The sequence below is a fragment of the Pangasianodon hypophthalmus genome, chromosome 7 (assembly GCF_027358585.1).
Source record: "Pangasianodon hypophthalmus isolate fPanHyp1 chromosome 7, fPanHyp1.pri, whole genome shotgun sequence".
Lineage (NCBI taxonomy): Eukaryota > Metazoa > Chordata > Actinopteri > Siluriformes > Pangasiidae > Pangasianodon > Pangasianodon hypophthalmus.
The window spans coordinates 22,842,222-22,859,631 of record NC_069716.1 but is presented as its reverse complement, the minus strand read 5'-3'; the positions used below and the strand labels follow the sequence as shown (position 1 = coordinate 22,859,631).

The 17,410-nt window shown below is 39.1% G+C and overlaps 1 protein-coding gene across 19 annotated transcripts in view; it reads right to left on the bottom strand.

Annotated features, from left to right (window-relative positions):
* Positions 1-412: 412 nt before the first annotated feature.
* ppip5k1b (diphosphoinositol pentakisphosphate kinase 1b) overlaps positions 413-17,410 on the bottom strand; it is a 29,780-nt gene continuing 12,782 nt past the window's right edge. For 4 of the 19 annotated variants that reach the window (XM_053235431.1, XM_053235436.1, XM_053235434.1 and 1 more), the window contains 16 exons: positions 17,241-17,366; positions 16,105-16,146; positions 15,404-15,525; positions 15,142-15,324; positions 14,903-15,044; positions 14,171-14,389; positions 13,946-14,078; positions 13,311-13,434; positions 13,105-13,212; positions 12,739-12,855; positions 12,491-12,628; positions 11,774-11,870; positions 10,476-10,604; positions 8,119-8,181; positions 2,907-3,044; positions 413-2,679 (listed from right to left, as the gene is read on the bottom strand). In XM_053235431.1, coding sequence (XP_053091406.1) covers positions 2,585-2,679; positions 2,907-3,044; positions 8,119-8,181; positions 10,476-10,604; positions 11,774-11,870; positions 12,491-12,628; positions 12,739-12,855; positions 13,105-13,212; positions 13,311-13,434; positions 13,946-14,078; positions 14,171-14,389; positions 14,903-15,044; positions 15,142-15,324; positions 15,404-15,525; positions 16,105-16,146; positions 17,241-17,366 — 1,976 coding nt within the window. In that variant the 3' untranslated portion in view covers positions 413-2,584. The remainder of the gene's footprint in view (positions 2,680-2,906; positions 3,045-8,118; positions 8,182-10,475; positions 10,605-11,773; positions 11,871-12,490; positions 12,629-12,738; positions 12,856-13,104; positions 13,213-13,310; positions 13,435-13,945; positions 14,079-14,170; positions 14,390-14,902; positions 15,045-15,141; positions 15,325-15,403; positions 15,526-16,104; positions 16,147-17,240; positions 17,367-17,410) is intronic. The other 15 variants (XM_053235437.1, XM_053235440.1, XM_053235447.1 and 12 more) reach the window with 13 other exon arrangements.

The following is a 17,410-nucleotide window of genomic DNA, read 5'->3' as shown; positions in this document are numbered from 1 at the left end:
TATAATGTAGTAAATGGCTAAAATTTGGCAAATGGATTACATTTGCCATTACCTTGAAAAGAGAATCAGGGCACTCTTTTTCATTTGGGACACAATATAGACATCTTGAATGCCTGTGAGGAACACTCAGTAGCAATGACATCACCATTTGGCTTCCTGTTTAAGCCTGGCTGAGACTTGTTCTGAATAAATCCTCTCTTTGTCTCTGTCTCACTCCTATGTTACGCAGCCGCTGGTTCAGCCAAGCTTTCACAGAAGTCAATGGGAATCAGGACCCATCACCATAGTAACGCAGCACAGCTAAGGACAAAGCATGAGTCATCCCAGGGTTCATCACTCCCTGAATAAAACCGTGAGACTTTAGTCTTACCTTCAGAACCATATTATTAAACTTGTCAGGCTTAGCGTCATATCTAATGGAATATTGTTGTTTTATTATGACAGTGCCAGTTTGTTGTTCAGTTGAAATATCTTAACTGGTAAAACATAATTATCTTTTATTCAGATATAAATAAAGCCACCACCATTTTATACACACAATTTTATTAATATAACATAATATTGAAATCTCTAAAATTCAATTGTTCTGTGATTTAGAATAAAATAACTCTTTGCCAGAGACAGCAGACCATGAACATTCTTAAGCAGGACACTACCAGAGAATGTAGAGGTAAAAATTTTAAATCAGTACTGGCTGAGAAGTTCAGTAAAAAAAAAACAACAAACACTTGTAATACTTATAATAGTAATAAGGCACTGCTGTTGACAAAATACATTTTCAAATATTATCATTATCATATATCATACAAGTAATTCTATTTCATTCAAGTCTTCCTCTCATTATAACAAGTTACATTACGCAATGTGCTAAAAAAAAGACAATATTCAATATTCTCCAATATTAAAAATGACACCTCTTACAACACAAAATCAGTAATTAAAAATGTTGTGCTTGATCATCTGGCTGCAGGATAATTACTTTAATTTTTCATTCATGTCATGTGTTTACTGGCACAGTGACTCAGCTGTATGTGCGTGCTGGAGGAGGAAACATCACCACTCAACACACCACTGTGATCTGATTGGTCTACCTGCATCTCTTAGGCGTTGCCTGACACAGAGTGACATTACATTGTCCAATGGAATCTCTTGGCTATAAGAAGATGTGACAACACCAATCAGCTGAAAGAGCACACAATTACTAGTGTGTATTCTTATCTTCACACAGCTCAGAATAAGCTATAATTAAATCTCACTCCTGCAGATCACAGAGGTATAAAAGTGCAACTAATTGCTGGATTCAGTGTTCTGCTGATTTTCTGGAGCTGAAGAGGCTCTGCATAACTGGACAACTGCATAATTGGACAAATTACAATAAGTGCAAAAGAGAGTAGATGAGGAAGTGGAGTCTCGGTGGCGGTATATGGCAGAAGCTACACCTCAAAATGGTGTTCTTGGATTAGCACCTGCCACCTTTTGTACTGTAAAGCAAAGTATAAAGAACTCAGGTCAGAATAAATAAGCAATGTGAGGATCAGTGCAGCTGCACAGTGTGCGGTCTGGAGGTTTACTAGCCGCTGAGGCGCTGAGGTCCTGCCGCTGACTGAGCTGAAGGTCATAAACTGGAAACAGTGATGGATTGAGTGCTGGCATCTTCAGACAGACAGACAGACAGAGGCACAATCAGTTGCTAAGGCACATATGATGCAAAATGTCCTAGGAAAAGCACAGGTTTAGCAAATAGTAGACTCACAAATGGGAAATTGATCTGGCATTTGTTACTGTATGAACGGTCAACTCCAGAATTATTGGCACCCTTCATTAAATTAGTTTTCCTGTCAGACACTTGGAAGTGTAAGAAAGAATAGTCAATCAGATGATATAAGCCTGTGACCAGCTAAGTGTAGATATAATATTAGATGCTCTGTGGGCCAGGGCATCTAAGGATGAGATAGCACAGTACTAGTGGTTAATTTCATTTTGATCTTTTCTTATTTACTGTACTGTACTGTATTAGAAAGAAATGACCCAAATGTTAAAAAAACAAGTCAGGTAGAACAACACTATTCTAAATTGTAGGACATTTGTGTCCTAAAGCACGTACCTAGTTTGACTGAGAAACAAAATGCACACAGTAAATGAGTTATAAAAAAAATCAAAGCTATGCTACATACAATGGGCAACCTAAATTTTTGGTGAGGGGAAATGCTCAGAACTGATGCTTGAGCCAATCTAGATATATTACACTGCCAAAATAAATCAAAACACAACTCACACAAGACATTATGACACTTAAAACTCAATATGAGGGTGGGATATAGTTACGTAGAGCCGGCAATGAGCTTAGTGGATGGGCCTAAAAGAAGACAGTGTGTCAAGTGCCTGTGACAGTTTAAAGCCTGCACAGACTGGCGTCTTTGTCTCTTTGGTGGCAGACGCTCAAGAATGCTGCATATTTTGGAGAGCTCCTGATTCCAGGAGGCTAGTGAGGATGGTGACATGATGGGGATGATGGATTGCTCCTGGAGTCCTGAAAACTGATATATTGGAGGAGATACTCACACTATAGAGACTAGGCTAGCTGTTATGGCAGTGGAGAAGCTAAAGAAGACCTAGCTGGCTCCTGACTCTCAGGCTCTGTGGAAGGTTGAATCTGAGAGTCAAACATTGCTCTCAGAGCTGGAGGGTACAAAAGAGGAAAGTGCACAAGGCATGATTAGGTTCTTTAGGTATGTTTTCAGTTAAAACCTTTTTTTTTTTTTTTTTTACAGCAAAAGCTTAGAATGAAAGGTCAGGTGATTAAAGTTTTAAAAAGCAATATAGCAGGATATATAAAACAGTATAGCTTTCAATTCCAAAAATACCAAGCACAATATCCATGATTGCGAGTATGTGCATCTACCTACTTTTCAGAGTCTTGGTGAGTGTTTCTCTCCTGCTTTCACATACTTTGTTGAGGAATTCATCCACCTGTTTCAGCGACAGGGAGTTGTGCAGGGTCTCCAGGGGGTATATAGATGGCACCATGGAGCAGCCTTCAAATCCTGAATCACACAAAATACATTAAATCAAAAATCAGTGATAAAAAAGGTCATCCTCAATGCATAGTGCAAACATTACGAAACATAAGAGAGCTTGCCCCAAACAAGAAACCTCAAATAACCCTGCAACAAACCAAAACCCTCTGAATTTAAAAGAGATGGATCTGTCTGCTCCTATATCTCCTAATACCAAGGTCAATCCCAGAATTTCCACACTAATTTGTGTGTTTGTGCATTGACAGCACCTCACATTTAACACCTTGCATCATAAATCACTGTGAGCCTTATAGCAACTCAATAACCACAGGGCTCTGTGCACTGACAAACTGCTGGAGTGAGTAATGCACCAATTTAACAGAGCTGAAATGGTTATAACTCTGAACACTCCCCATAGAGTTCCGTCACTGTACATAATCTGGTTTGTTTTTGATTTTGGTCAGTTCTCGCTATAAGACTGCAGGGGTTGATGGAGTCAGATGGTACCTACAGCTTTAAAGGATGAAGTGATGCTTCTGCATATTGAAAGTATGATATCTTGGAGGTGAGGAAAGTCACAGTCTGTTTAATTCAGAACCAAGAGGAAGTCACACTAAAAAGTCTGTCTAGAATGCAATCTAGCATGTCGAAGAATGAGCACATTGGATAATTCATCCTTTTTCGCTCTTCTCACAAGCATCTTGGCTCACACATTGATTGCAGCTGAGAGAATCCAATATATTAGAACACACAATTCTCGGTTCATTTTCACAGAGAGCCAGACGATGGAGAGGTGAATGGAAAATAGATGGAGGGAAAATGATAAGCTGAAAATGAATGAGCAGGAGAGAAAGACAAAGAAGGAAAAGAGAAGTGGTTCTAGAAGGTAAACAGTCCTAATTGAGCAAAATTAAGGGTTTTTCATGTTATCTGTGGCTCTGTCTGCTTTAAAAGCTTTTTATTTTTTGCTCTAATCACAAATAAAATAGCAGACAGAGGTTCCAATTTGCTTCTGATCCAATTTCATTCAAAACACTCTCAGGGGTCAGTCTATATAGACAGAATTGTACATTTAAGTACCCAATTAAAATGATGTAAAGTGAATTTAGTGGGTCTGGTGTTTGGCCAGAATACAGGATACAGCATAATACACACACATACACACACACACACACACATTCACTAGCCACATTATTAGGAACACCTGTAGCCCAGCTGATTCATGGCCAGGTCAATTCAAGTACATGTCAAGAGCTTCAGTTCACATCAAACATCAGAATAGGGAAAAAATGTGATCCTGTAACTTTGGCCATGTTGGGGCTAGGTGGGCTGGTTTGACTATTTCAAAAAGTGCTGATCTCCTGGGATTTTCATGCATAATACTATCTACAATTTATGCAGAAATAAAACATCAGTGGAGGCATTTGATGAGAGAGGTCAGATGAGAATGGCCAGACAGAGCTGACGAGAAGGGTATAGTAACTCAAATAACCACTCTTTACAAGCATGTTAAGGAGAACAGCATTTCACATGTTGGCAATATTAGGTTCCACTCCTGTCAGCCAAGAACAGGACTCTGAGGCTACCGTGAGCACAGACTCATCAGAAATGGACAGTTGAAGATTAGAAAAATGCAGACTGGTCTGATGAATCTATATTTCTGCTGAATCTGAATCTATATTTTGGTGACACACCATGGGCACTTAATACCAGTAAAACATTACTTGAATGCCACAGCCTATCTGAGTATTGTTGCTGACTATGTGCATCACCTTATAGCCACAATTTACCCATCTTATAGTGGTGACATCCAGTGTGATGATACAGCACATTTTGTCTCAAACTTGTTATATGAACATGACAATTCGGGTCAGTGTACTTCAGTAACCTCCCCAGTCACCAGAACTGAATCCAATAGAGCACCTTTGGGATGTGGTAAAAGAGAAGATTCGCAGCATAATGTGCAGCTGACAAATCTGCAGCTGTTATGTGATAGAATCCTGTCAAAATGAACTAGAATCTCAAAGGAATGCTTCCAACACCTTGTTGTAACCATGGCATGAAGAATGTAGGCTGGTCTTAGAGCAAAAGGGGGTCCTACCCAGTATTACTATTGTTTTCCAAATAAAGTGGCAGATGAGTGTATATGTATAAAATACATCCATTTATTACATTAAGGAATAATCTTGTGCCTTGGGTACAACCCATGTTGGCTGTAGTTTCTGTGCCAAAACTGACCAAATCAGCTATAACGTAACAGCTCCACTACAGTGGCTTTTTCCCTCTCACTTTATGCGACACATAACCATATGCTGGCTTCCCATGTGGATACTCCTAGAGCAGAGAGCAAGGATGGAGATGTAGCAGAAAAAGGGGTGGTTGAGTGGGTGGAGTGCTGCCCGGAAATCAGTCACGGGGCTGCGAATGGGAGCCAGCAGGTGAACATGCGGTAGGGGTAGGAGCAAAGATGGAGGTGGTGAGTGAGCACGGGATCAGCTGAGAACCAACTCAGCAATTTAGCGACATGCTGCTGCGTCTCGGCAGACTCTGAGAGGAAGGAGGAAGAAGGGAGAAGCATAGTGAGGAGGAAAGAGAGGGAAAAGGATTATAGAAAAGGGAACATACAGGAAGGAGTGTTAGATTGTGACAAAAGGGTCGATATAGTAATGGTGGGCTTTTCCTACTCTTTTCCCTACTTGTCTTGGACAGAGACTAATACAGGCAAAAAGCAGAGGGAACAGAGCAGGATGTGGAAGAGGACGATAACTAAGTCTTGTTGTACAGCACACAGCATCTTTCATCTGTCTCACAACTTTTCAGCTCAGTGAGTCAGCAAGCAAGACAAATTACCAACTAGAGCCGAGCATTTCCAAAATAAAAGTAGAGACATTGAAGCACTGCAGCCACTAATTCACACATCAAAGATAAAATTAAAAGGGACTCCAGTATAATTAAAACCACCTAACCTGTGATCTTGTCTGAATGGGGTGTTAACGTTGATGAGAAGACTGTTCATCTTGTCACTGTCCAATTCAGTGCACAATTTATACAATTTATTTTTAATTTATTAGGGTGTGGGGTGATCTGCTATGTAGCATTATGATTACACTGTCAATCACTCCGACACAAGACATAACCTATAAAACAATGAGGCATTCCCTTCACTGCTGCTTTAGCTGAACACTAAATCTCAAGTATCTAGTGTGTTTACTCTGACAAATACAAAATAATGTGTTATAGTAAAAGACCTAGCTGATAGACTGCTTTAGCCAAACAAATATTTATAGCACTAAACACTTTTTGCACGTTTGCACCATGAAACAAAGTCAGAGGCTCATCAGAGATAACGGACAGAACCAGCAAAGCTACCAGTTACTGCTGTGGAGTGCTTCTGTCTTCATCACAAAATTAACTGATACTCAACTGTGCATTCAAATAAAACAAATACATGTAGCACAACAAACAATGTTGGCTACATCTGTTAGTTAACATCAGGTAGCATTGAATACAACACAGCACTACTTAAATCATGTGCATTTTAACATAACTAAACAGTATATAACTTTAATTAATTTTTCATGTATGAGCACATTTAAAATGATGCTCTATGTCTGATCTTCTAATTTTAAAGTATTAGGCCATAGCTTGTTAGTTGACACACAGCTCAGGACAGATTTATTTCCCTTAGGCTGGTTCACTACTTTTTTTCTTTTTTTTATAAAGCTGCCACATCAAATTGATAGAAAAGTTGCCTTTAGCTCTTTCCACATACTCTTTGAACTACACTGTGCCTAGCACATTCAGTATTCAACTAGTATTCAATCTCTTCTGGATCAGGCCTGACTAGAAACCAAATTATTTTCATATGAGACAGTATAAATGGTAATGACTAGGATGATTGATCACAGGGCTGAACCACAGAACAGGTATGAATATTTCTTTCTTTATTTTATTTACTTTCTCCTAATTTGGTAGCTCCCTTATCATGCAACAGATGCCAACCAGGAAGGGTGAAGGTGGGCACGTGCTTCCTCTGAGACACGTGAAGCCAGACACTACAGACTGCTGCATATTCACGGCTGAACACACTCCTGGACTCCCAGTGATAAATGGCTGTGACATCATTTGGATTCAAATTCACAATCTTTTGACGATAGGGTGAAAGTTTTCAGTTTTGCTACAGGTATGAATTTTGAAAACTTGACTTTACGCCATTCCAGTAAAATAACCAAAGTCCTCAAATACCAGTAATCCAGAACTGAACTCTATAAAACAAACAGATCTACTTCCATTTATGTCCTTCAGTTCCAAAGCTGTACGTAGATAAACAGACAGTGCAGGCCTTAAAACTACTGAAATTCTGCTTCCTATGCTAATAATATAAACAGATGTTGAGGAAAACATGACAACTTTGTGGCCACACGTTATCCATAATGCATCTGTCACCAAAGACATAAAATACTGTTTTTCAGGGTACTGCTGCATGATTTCTTTCATCAGCTGTGAGGATGTCAGCCACTAGGTGTGAGGATAGACAAGATCTACAGTGCATCTTAGCAAAAACTGTGAAGACAGTTTGGGAATCCTTGCCTTCATTATCAGCTTTATTCATAATGTGTAATGAATCACTGCTGTTCAGTATCTTGTTATATAATAGCTACAGCAAGTCCAAAATGGAAACTGGAATTAACAGTGATCATTAATTCTAAAGCACAATGATTGAAAGGTTAAAGATTTTTCCTTATGGACTGAGCTTAACAGACAACACCAAGTACATGACATTGTGAAAAACAAACAAAAATGTCATGAGGATATATGCAAAAAAAAGGACATGTACTTATCCACTAAAAAAGAAGGAAAAAGAAGGAAACAATGAGTCAGGAATTAATTAGGCCCAGCAGTGTGATGCAGTAGGTGGTAAATCCAAATATTATGGGTGAGAACAGTTGTGAGGAGAAATAATGGAAAAAACAAACTTCACAAAAATTGCAAATTAGGATCATGAGATCAAAATGCCAACAAATTATTAACTGCTATGTTGAAATGACCCCCAGAGGGCATGCATGTATCTAAACACATGGACTCCAAACAACATTCATACCATTAGTTGGATGCCTGGCATATGACACAGAAAACCTCTTTACAGCCGGCATTGAGAGCAACTCTGAGGAAATAAAAGAAGCATTGTCACTCTGGTGCATTTGGACCCACAAACCCAGAACTAACCGAATTGTGTTAGCAGAACCCCCAAACCCTCTATCCAAAAGTAACAGCCTTACAAAATACATATAAAGTTATATAAAACTTATATAATATAAACAGTACCCTCACCCCTCCCATTTCCATGGAGCAGCATGACAAGGCACTATTTTGGGCATAATCTTAGTGGTCTAGTATACTGCAGACTTCAGGCATAATCATACAGTGACACCCTGTGGACAAAATTCCTATTACGCACAACACTGAGGCAATCTGCTTGCAATAAGAGCCAATTCAGTCCCAAGATATTAACCATGCAGATGGCTCTGAATATAGAGATGTTATTAAGTGGAAAAGACCAGGAAGTGAAAGTGTAAATCCTTTTAGCAAAAGCATGGAAAGGATTACTTCATTACTATTAAACTTCAGCAAAATACACTGTCATGGCACTGTTTATCAGGTTCACCTAACATATAGGCGCATTTGTAGCTCAGGGTTGGTGATATGACAAAAATACCATATCACAGTATTTGAAGACATTTCTACAATACATGATATGTATCATTATATATAGATTTGTTTGTCCCAGCAAAACAGGGGTGTTGCAATTTAAAAAATAAAACTTTAAAATGAATTTGATGATACTTTTATACTGTCAACAAAAATAAATTATCAGTGAAACACAATTACCAACTGTAACTTAGCCGTACAAAATTTGTCAGCCCTTCTCTACCCTATCAATCTGTCGTAAAGGACCACCACAGTATCACCACCAAAGCGTTAGAGGTCAATTAGCACAAACTGTGCATGCTAGAACATGAATTTCTAACTGTTCAATTACAAGGTGGACCAACAAAATAGTTGTGTCTAATAAAGTGGCAAGCAAAGCTGATGTGCCTGATAGACTCAGTCCAGTGAAACACCCATTAACATGCTAGTTTAACTGCTGCACTAAAACAATCTATAAACTGGCATTTGATGAAAAAAAACAACACCACCCAAATACCATCTAATCAGTGGTGCTCCAATGATGGGGGGCACCAGTGAATCAGCTGTATACTCAATTATTTCTCAGTTGTATTTGTCAACTGTAACTAGATTTGACAGATTTGTCTACCAAATGAATAAATATAAATTAAAGGGTCCTATGGTGGTCCCTAACTATTGATGGATGGAGAAGAGAGGGGCTGACATACAGGCTACAGACAGAAATGTACAAAGACAAACTGACCTACTGTATATAGTATTTATATTTAATAAATGGCCAACAAGTGGGGGCACAAAGTAAGTGTACCTGACAAACTGGCAACTATCTATGGATTTAAAGGTTTTGAGTCACTAGGCTGAACTGCCACATATATTCCAATTCTCCCCTAATCTAGTAAAAATAAAAACAACAAAGAAATAATGATGAAGAAGATAAAAGCAATCAAGCTATGCTTGCAAAAAAAAAAAAAGCTAAATAGTGCCCTCTGGAGGCGATCACAAACAAAGGTGATTTCGAATCATTTACGTATAAATACATGTATATAACTATAATAAGGCTTTCAAAACAGACTCGAATACAAAGAGGACCAAATGTAGAACACTTATCATACAAACCTACACTTGCTTTCAGATAAAAGAGGAACAAGACACACATTATTACAAATACAATACTTTCCTTATATGTGTCTATAATGCACACACACACACACACACACACACACACAGAGATGAATACACACACATTCACTTACCCAGTAAGTTGATTTGCAAGCACAAATTGCAGCAAATTGCAAAATCTGACATGCTATGCATCAGCGTAGAAGTTTTATAGTCTAATAAATGTGACACAAACGAATCATAAAATCAATATGCCAAGGTGAATTTAAAGTGACCAGCTGGATGGAGCAGAGGGTTGGTTAGGAGGTGTAATTTTAGCATTCAGCCAGCCTAAAGAGAATCAACGGGGAAGTGAGGTCAAGGTCAGCTGAGGCCAAGAGTTTCAAGCAGAGACCAGGCTTTAGAAAGTAGCTGGAAAAGACAGAAATCCATATGACAGCACAGCTTTTAGCCAAGTCTGTGCAAAAACAAAAGTCTATACGTGGGAAAGGCGGGTTTTTAACAATAGACTAGCACAGAAATGATTGGGAAGCATGGATTGCCAAGAGCAATAGAAACGGATCAGGAATATTGCCAAGGAACTGGGTGTATTCTGGGTGTATTGATCAGCTTGCTTTATTGAAGGCAGAAGGCGCAATTGGACAGAGGACATACCCTCTTTACTGACTCGTCTCTGAGGGGACGTGGCTTTTTTGCGCTGGGTTCGGGCCAGCTCTCGAAGGTTGGGAGCACTGGAGGACACCCCCCGGAAGGAGGAACTGAAGAGGCCAGTGAAGAGGGAGCCTGTGAGGGGGTGGGAGAGACCATGAGGTGGACAGAGAGGGGTGTAGGAAGGGAAAGGGTTGATGATGGTTAGTTTTCACTACTGAACATGCAGCATCTCTTTAATGGTTTAATGGTTTTCATGCCCAGCAACGAGCTCACTGGCATCACATTATACTAGATTATTAGTTTTTGGCATCACATTATACTAGATTATTAGTTAGTTTCGCAGCTAATATAATAATCAAGCCACAACCTTTTTCTGTCCTGCACCAAACCTCAGTGTGTGCAGGATGACACATAAAAACTCAAAATCATTACAAACAATACAAACTGCTCAGTGGAAACTTTAAGTGTGTTTAAACACTGAGTAATGGAAAAACAACTGGTTTCTGGAAGAGCAAAAGGAAACTCAAAGCAGTGTGACGTTTGGGACATTCCAAATATTTCCCATGAACCGCTAGTCACAGAAGGGCTGTCAAGTTTATTTTTGCCCTGGTGGCAGAGACGGACCAGATGCAACACGTGCACTGTCACTAACAAGTTCTGTACAAAGAAGTCAAACACTGTTCATGGATTTGATTTAAACTGCAGCTATATTTAGACAGCAATGGCATGTCTCCATTTTTTACACACCTCCATATCTGGTGTAAATACAGCAGTAGACACCCAACTTTAATTAAGGTTTAGCATATTAAGTCCACATACTGTATATACACTCGGCTTAACTTATTTGCTTATGGTATGCCTGTCTCGATGTTATGCGTTTCAGGAATAAGAACTATAAAGTGGCAATTCTATCATTTGTTCAGCTTTTCTTCTAAGGAATATAAATGTTTTGTTGTTCGTGACATAGTGTGAACATAGCAGTTACACGAGTTTCAAGTGTTTCAGTGCTTTGTAACCCGAGACACTGTTTGCATTGTTTTACTCCAGCTTTTTTTCCCTGACAAGAATAGGACAGGCCAGTATAGCACCACTGTGCTGCCAGCAGCTACATTTAGACACAGTATGAGCCAAGTATGGCTGACCCTTCATGTAATGGCCTCATAGGTGCTGTGCAGAAAAATTTTAAGTTTTATTAGTATCCAGGTCATCCACAGGACAGAGAGATAGAGAAATGTGATCTGATTACTGACACTGCTGATGGAAGGTGGTAGGTCTGCAAGAGAGTAACACGTGATACATACCAAGTCCACCAGATTTGACTTCACAGGGTTGTCGGGAACGAGATGGAAAGAGAGGATAAGCTGCACCACGAGAGGAAGTTGTGTTCTCTGAGAGGACCTGCATGCGAAATACACAAGCATGTTGTATATGAAACTAAAACAGGCAATAAGACACTTAATGACAAGCTAATTTTCTTCTACATTATACATCTCAAACTTTTTTTCTGACACTTTAGGGGTAGACATTTTTACAATATAAAACTGGTATCAATCACTTTTTTTAATTGTTGGTCATGCTGCATCACTGGCTGGCATAAAATAATCTTTTAAAATGCTTGTTTCCTGATAAAATTATAACCCTCAAATGGGTGTCAGCAAATAGCAACCTGGAGATCAAATCCAGCCCAGCTAATGAGATTATTTGTGCCAGCAATGACACAGGAATTTTCCTCTTTCAAAAGAATTCATGGCATCAAATGATTGGTATGCAATCCTCTAAATTCAGTGTGAGCTCAAACTTTTAAACAAAAACCAATAGGAAATTCACTTTCCTTTCTTCATAGAGGCAGCTACAAAATGTTTTATGTTTTGCTGTTTATGGTTTGCAAGTTGCCTTAGCAGCTCATTAGCTACCTTTCTAGCATATAACTCCAGAACAGCTGGCATACATAGCTATCTCTTAGAACAACTGTGCTGGATGTGAGAACACTGAGGTTAGAGGCTGTTAAAGAACAGTACCTCCATGGAACCAGCTTTTCGGTTACGAATCAGTGGGGACTTTCTGTGAACACTCAGGTGCTCAGCAAGAATGGCTCGATCAGGTTCATCCTGAGACAAATCCTCCAGACTGCCCAGGTTTTCCTGCTTCTCCTGGTTCTGCATTCACATCAGACATTACCTTGAATCCTTTTATTCTTATTCCAAAGCAGTTTAGAGGTCTCTCTATGAAAGGTTATCATACTCTTGGTGCATATACATTCACACACCTCCGAAGAGGCAGGGCGGAACCCAAAGCCCATTGGTGCATTCTCCTCATCACGACAGCTCTTGACCCCGGGACTGAAGTGCAGCTCTACATGGAAGCGTTCCTCTGAAGATGGATCCTGTTTAAGTATACACACACACACACACACACACACATACACACACATACACACACATACACACACATACACACACATACACACACATACACACACATACACACACATACACACACACACACACACACACACACACACACACACACACACACACACACACACACACACACACACACACAAACATACACAGCTATGAGGACAGGGCCATACAAAAGCAGAAGATACGTATGAGTGGACAAAGGCTTTTACCTTATTGTTGTCTTCATACAACATAATGACTATCTGAGTCATGTAGTTGAGTTCAGTTACAGCACTGAGGTAGTCCATGGCCTGCTTCCACTGCTCGTCTTTCTCCTCCTAAAACACAACAGTGTGAACACAAAGACTCATTTTAAAATTGGATTCAGAGTAAGAGCTTTCTATATGCATTGGGTGTTTGATTTGCTCATACTGACATTAAGAAGGCCTCCATATCGGAAGATGCTGAGCAGTGAATGGACATGACTCTCACTGGTGAAATAAAGCCGGGTCCGCACATGCCGACCCGGAGACATCACACCTCGCGAATACCTGAACCACCAGAAGGAGATAAAAACACAATCTGATCACTCACAAAAGTTCACATAAATTTAGCAGAAATGATATCTCAGCAAGTGAAAGCATTTTGAATATAGAAGAATTTATGTGGTACTCCTAATAATGAGATTATTATAAAGCAAATATAACATTATTAAGGTTTGTTGTTTTATATAGGTTGGCAGATCATTTTGCCTCTTTCAAGAAATAAATGCTTGATAGGTTTAATATAGGTTTAATAATCTTATGTTTTTTTTATAGGAAATATTAGATTTTACAGTAGATACACTCACCTACGTATACTGAAGATGTTTTCACTCACTAAGATACAATTTTTTGCACAGACACAAATTACACTTTGTATTATATGAAACCTTCATGGGTAAGACTCAGGTCAAGACTGCTTCAGTACTTTCTGCAGCAGTATAACCACTAAACCACAAACTCACACTACCTTAAGGAGAAGAATAAAGTTGTTTTGTGTATTATATAGTAGTAAGGTCCAGAGGCTCACAGTGGATGTAGCTTGTTGACAGCCTCGTCCTCATGTGTCCTCTGCAGGTCCAGCTGGATTTTCTTAACCAGAGGCAGGCAGTAGCCACTAGCAATATCCAGCTTCTCCATTTTACTTATCCCATACTCCTGAGGTAGCAAACACATATGAGACACAGAAAAAAGAGGGAGAAAATACAGACAAGAATCAAACAAATAAAAAAATCCCTCAGCTGCTGTACCTGAGGAATGATGATGTCCGCAAGCGCACGAGATAGTCGGAAGAGCTCCAGCATGTTCTCCAGGCCCAGAGAGCTGTTGTGCTGTGTGTCATACTTCACACAGTCGTAGATGTCGGGAATTTTGCTGATGTCATAGCGGCCATTCTTCATGCGGAAGTCCCTCTCCAGCTTGGACCAGCGCTGGAGCATGAGCTCCAGAGTCTCACTGTGGTACAGCTGCAGATCTGATACAAAAGGGTTCAATCACATTAGATGAGACAATTAGAATGGTTCATTACAGTAAATGAGAGTATTCATTTTTAATAAACATTTTTTTAATGGTTAAATTTCTGGGATGGCACATATGGATTACATAGATTGGTCAAAATTAAAAATTAAAATAGACGATTTCTCTGTTCTTCATAAAAATGATTTTGGGAAGCTGTAGTACCTGTGTGTTAAGCTATCTATACTACCTAATGTGAGTGATCAACAAAGTAGTTTTCATTGTTGTGGTATATTTTTGTGCTGAGTTAATAATAAAAAAAAAAAAATCATTGAGAATATGACGATGCAATTCAAGACTAAAATCCTATCCATGCCTACTTGAGAATTAGTTTACTAGCAGAGTTGTTTTGGACGTTTTGAGAGGTTTGAACTTTCTAATGAAAACTATTGTGTACAAACATTTTCTATGCCATTTCTAGAAGTTTTCTGGGGCTTTAAAGTAATCAAAAATGGAGGAGAAGTAGCCATACTTGCAGACTTGGGGTCCTCTAGCCGCTTGCGTATCTGACGCGTGAGGCTCTGAATAAGAGCAAAAACCTTGTCACATGTTTTGACAGGATTTTCTATGATCTTCATGGAGTTGGCCAGAGAAGGGCTTCCAGTTGGGGCAAGCTGGAACAAATGTCAGCAAGAGAAAGTCAGACGCACAAAGGAAACCTTTTAGACATGTATAAATGGGGAAGGCCGTTGATAGAAATATATGCTGTACTTTTTGGTAGTCCTCCTCAGTGAAGTCTTGGTCTTTCTGCATGATCTCGTGGAGCCGAGCTTTGACGCGTTGTTGGCAGTCTGTGAGCGAGTCGCTGTCGCTGTCCAGAAGGCCATTCATGTTGGCACTCTTAACCATCTGCACCAGGATAGGGGTCAACTCACCCTCCAGAGCCAACAGCCCCTAAAAACACACAATTCATATGTAATGGATGTGACATATACAGGCAGACAAAAGTACACAAGTATGTACAGACAGGTACCTTGGCGAAAGCAGCAGCGGTCATCTGTACCCGGCCCTCGTCTGAAGCATAGATCTTGAGGTCATGGCGGTAGGTGCTGTGTAAACGCAGCAGGCCACAGCCAGGGAAGCCAGCATAGTCTCCTGCAAGTGGGTATAGTCTTGTATTTTAATAAAAGAACAAACAGTACTGAATACCATTCACCAGCTATTTGCCATGTGCTCTTTTTTTTTAGTTTTCTCTGTTGTTTCTATCTGTTGATAGTATACTAATGCATGGATATAAAAAGTTATATCTCTTATAAAGATGATGATAAGCTTGTCTGCAAAAGACTAATTCATGCAAAGCTTAGGCATGAAAGATAAATGTCTCCTTGGCTTTTTTGATATGTGAGTGTTACAAGACAACAAAGACCTGGGATCACACTGAGAGCATCACTTAAAGTGCCATTTTCAACAATAAATAAGATTATAAGCATCACTATTTCTTTGTGTAAAACAACCAAGGCACACCATAGACTATATACTTCACACTGCTTAAGAAACTGCACAAAGCTTTATTATTGTCATGAAGACTAATATCATGGAGTCTTTTCATATCTTATGCCGCCTTACGAAATCTTCTGCACACACCACAGGCAACACATCGGGCATTAAATGATAATGAGACAAAAGCAGCACAGAAAGCCCAATATCATTCCCACACTTGAAAGCCCTTCTTACCACAGTCGGTAGGGGACTCACAGCCCAGGGATCTGCGGTTATCTAGTTTATAATTCAAGGCAAGAGAAGAGCAAATCAGCGAGTAACACAGTGTTACTCTCTTTCCAACAGCATAATATGACTCAGCAAAAACACAGGAAACAGTTTGGCCATGGTTAGTTCCTGTTTACTCCAAAAAAAAAAAAAAGGTTATGAACACTGTGGAAAAAAAAAAAATTAAAGCCCTGTCTTCACGGCATGGCAGGAGATTATAGACGTGCACGCAAATTTGAAGGAAATGATGTTTTAGCACTACTAATGCAATACCTCAAATGAATAAACAAAATGGGAAACAAGAAAAAGTTTTTCAAAAACTATATACGATCTCAATGTATATCAAATCAAACTTGTTTGTTTGTTTGGTGGTGCAAACTCGCAACAGTTTTTCTGCTTTTGTATAAATACTTCAAAATATCTAAAAATGTAAAAAAAAAAAAAAAAAAAAGAAAAGAAAAAAGAAAGGGGAAATTACAATATAATTACTCAACCAAGTGGTTAAAAAGGCTCAACAATTTAAAAAGTGAACAATTTTTAAAAAGTTTAAAAATGTGATCTTCCCAAAGACTACAATATATGTCAATACATTTAGTTTCACTACCATTGTTTATTGCACTTATTGTATTATTTAGAATATAGTGCTTCACACATCACATGTCTCACTACTCCAAAAGCAGTTGTGCATGTATTTTACACTATATCAAAATCCAGCTGTTAATAAGACAGTACCACTTCATTACAAAGTCAGAACCACATGACATAAAGACACTGACTGACTGCATTACTGATATTAATGACAGAATAATAGAATAATGCAATGTCTATACTCAGTGATTTCTTTTACAAAATGTGTACTGTCTGCTTTTCTGAACCATAATTTACACTGACATTATCATTTATGGGAGTTGGAAAAGGGCCATGCTTTATTATCTTCTTGGAAATGCCTTGTGTGCACTTTGCTACTCTGTCAAAGATAACAGAAAACTTTATTTGTGTCTCAGATAAAGACATAAAGTAATGAACTAAAGGAATTTATCTGTTTAGATAAAGTTCTCCAGATTAGTCACTTTAAGTGTGTGTGTGTGTGTGTGTGTGTGTACCTTGTCCTCCAGGATACATGCAGCGGAAAGCTCTCCCCAGCTCCTCAGCCTGCACACGACCGGCTGGAGTCAGCTCGCCTCCCCATTTTAGCACCAACAGCAAAGAAGGACCTTCCTTCTGAGAGTCTAAACACACACACACATACACACACGCACCACAGTCTAATGTT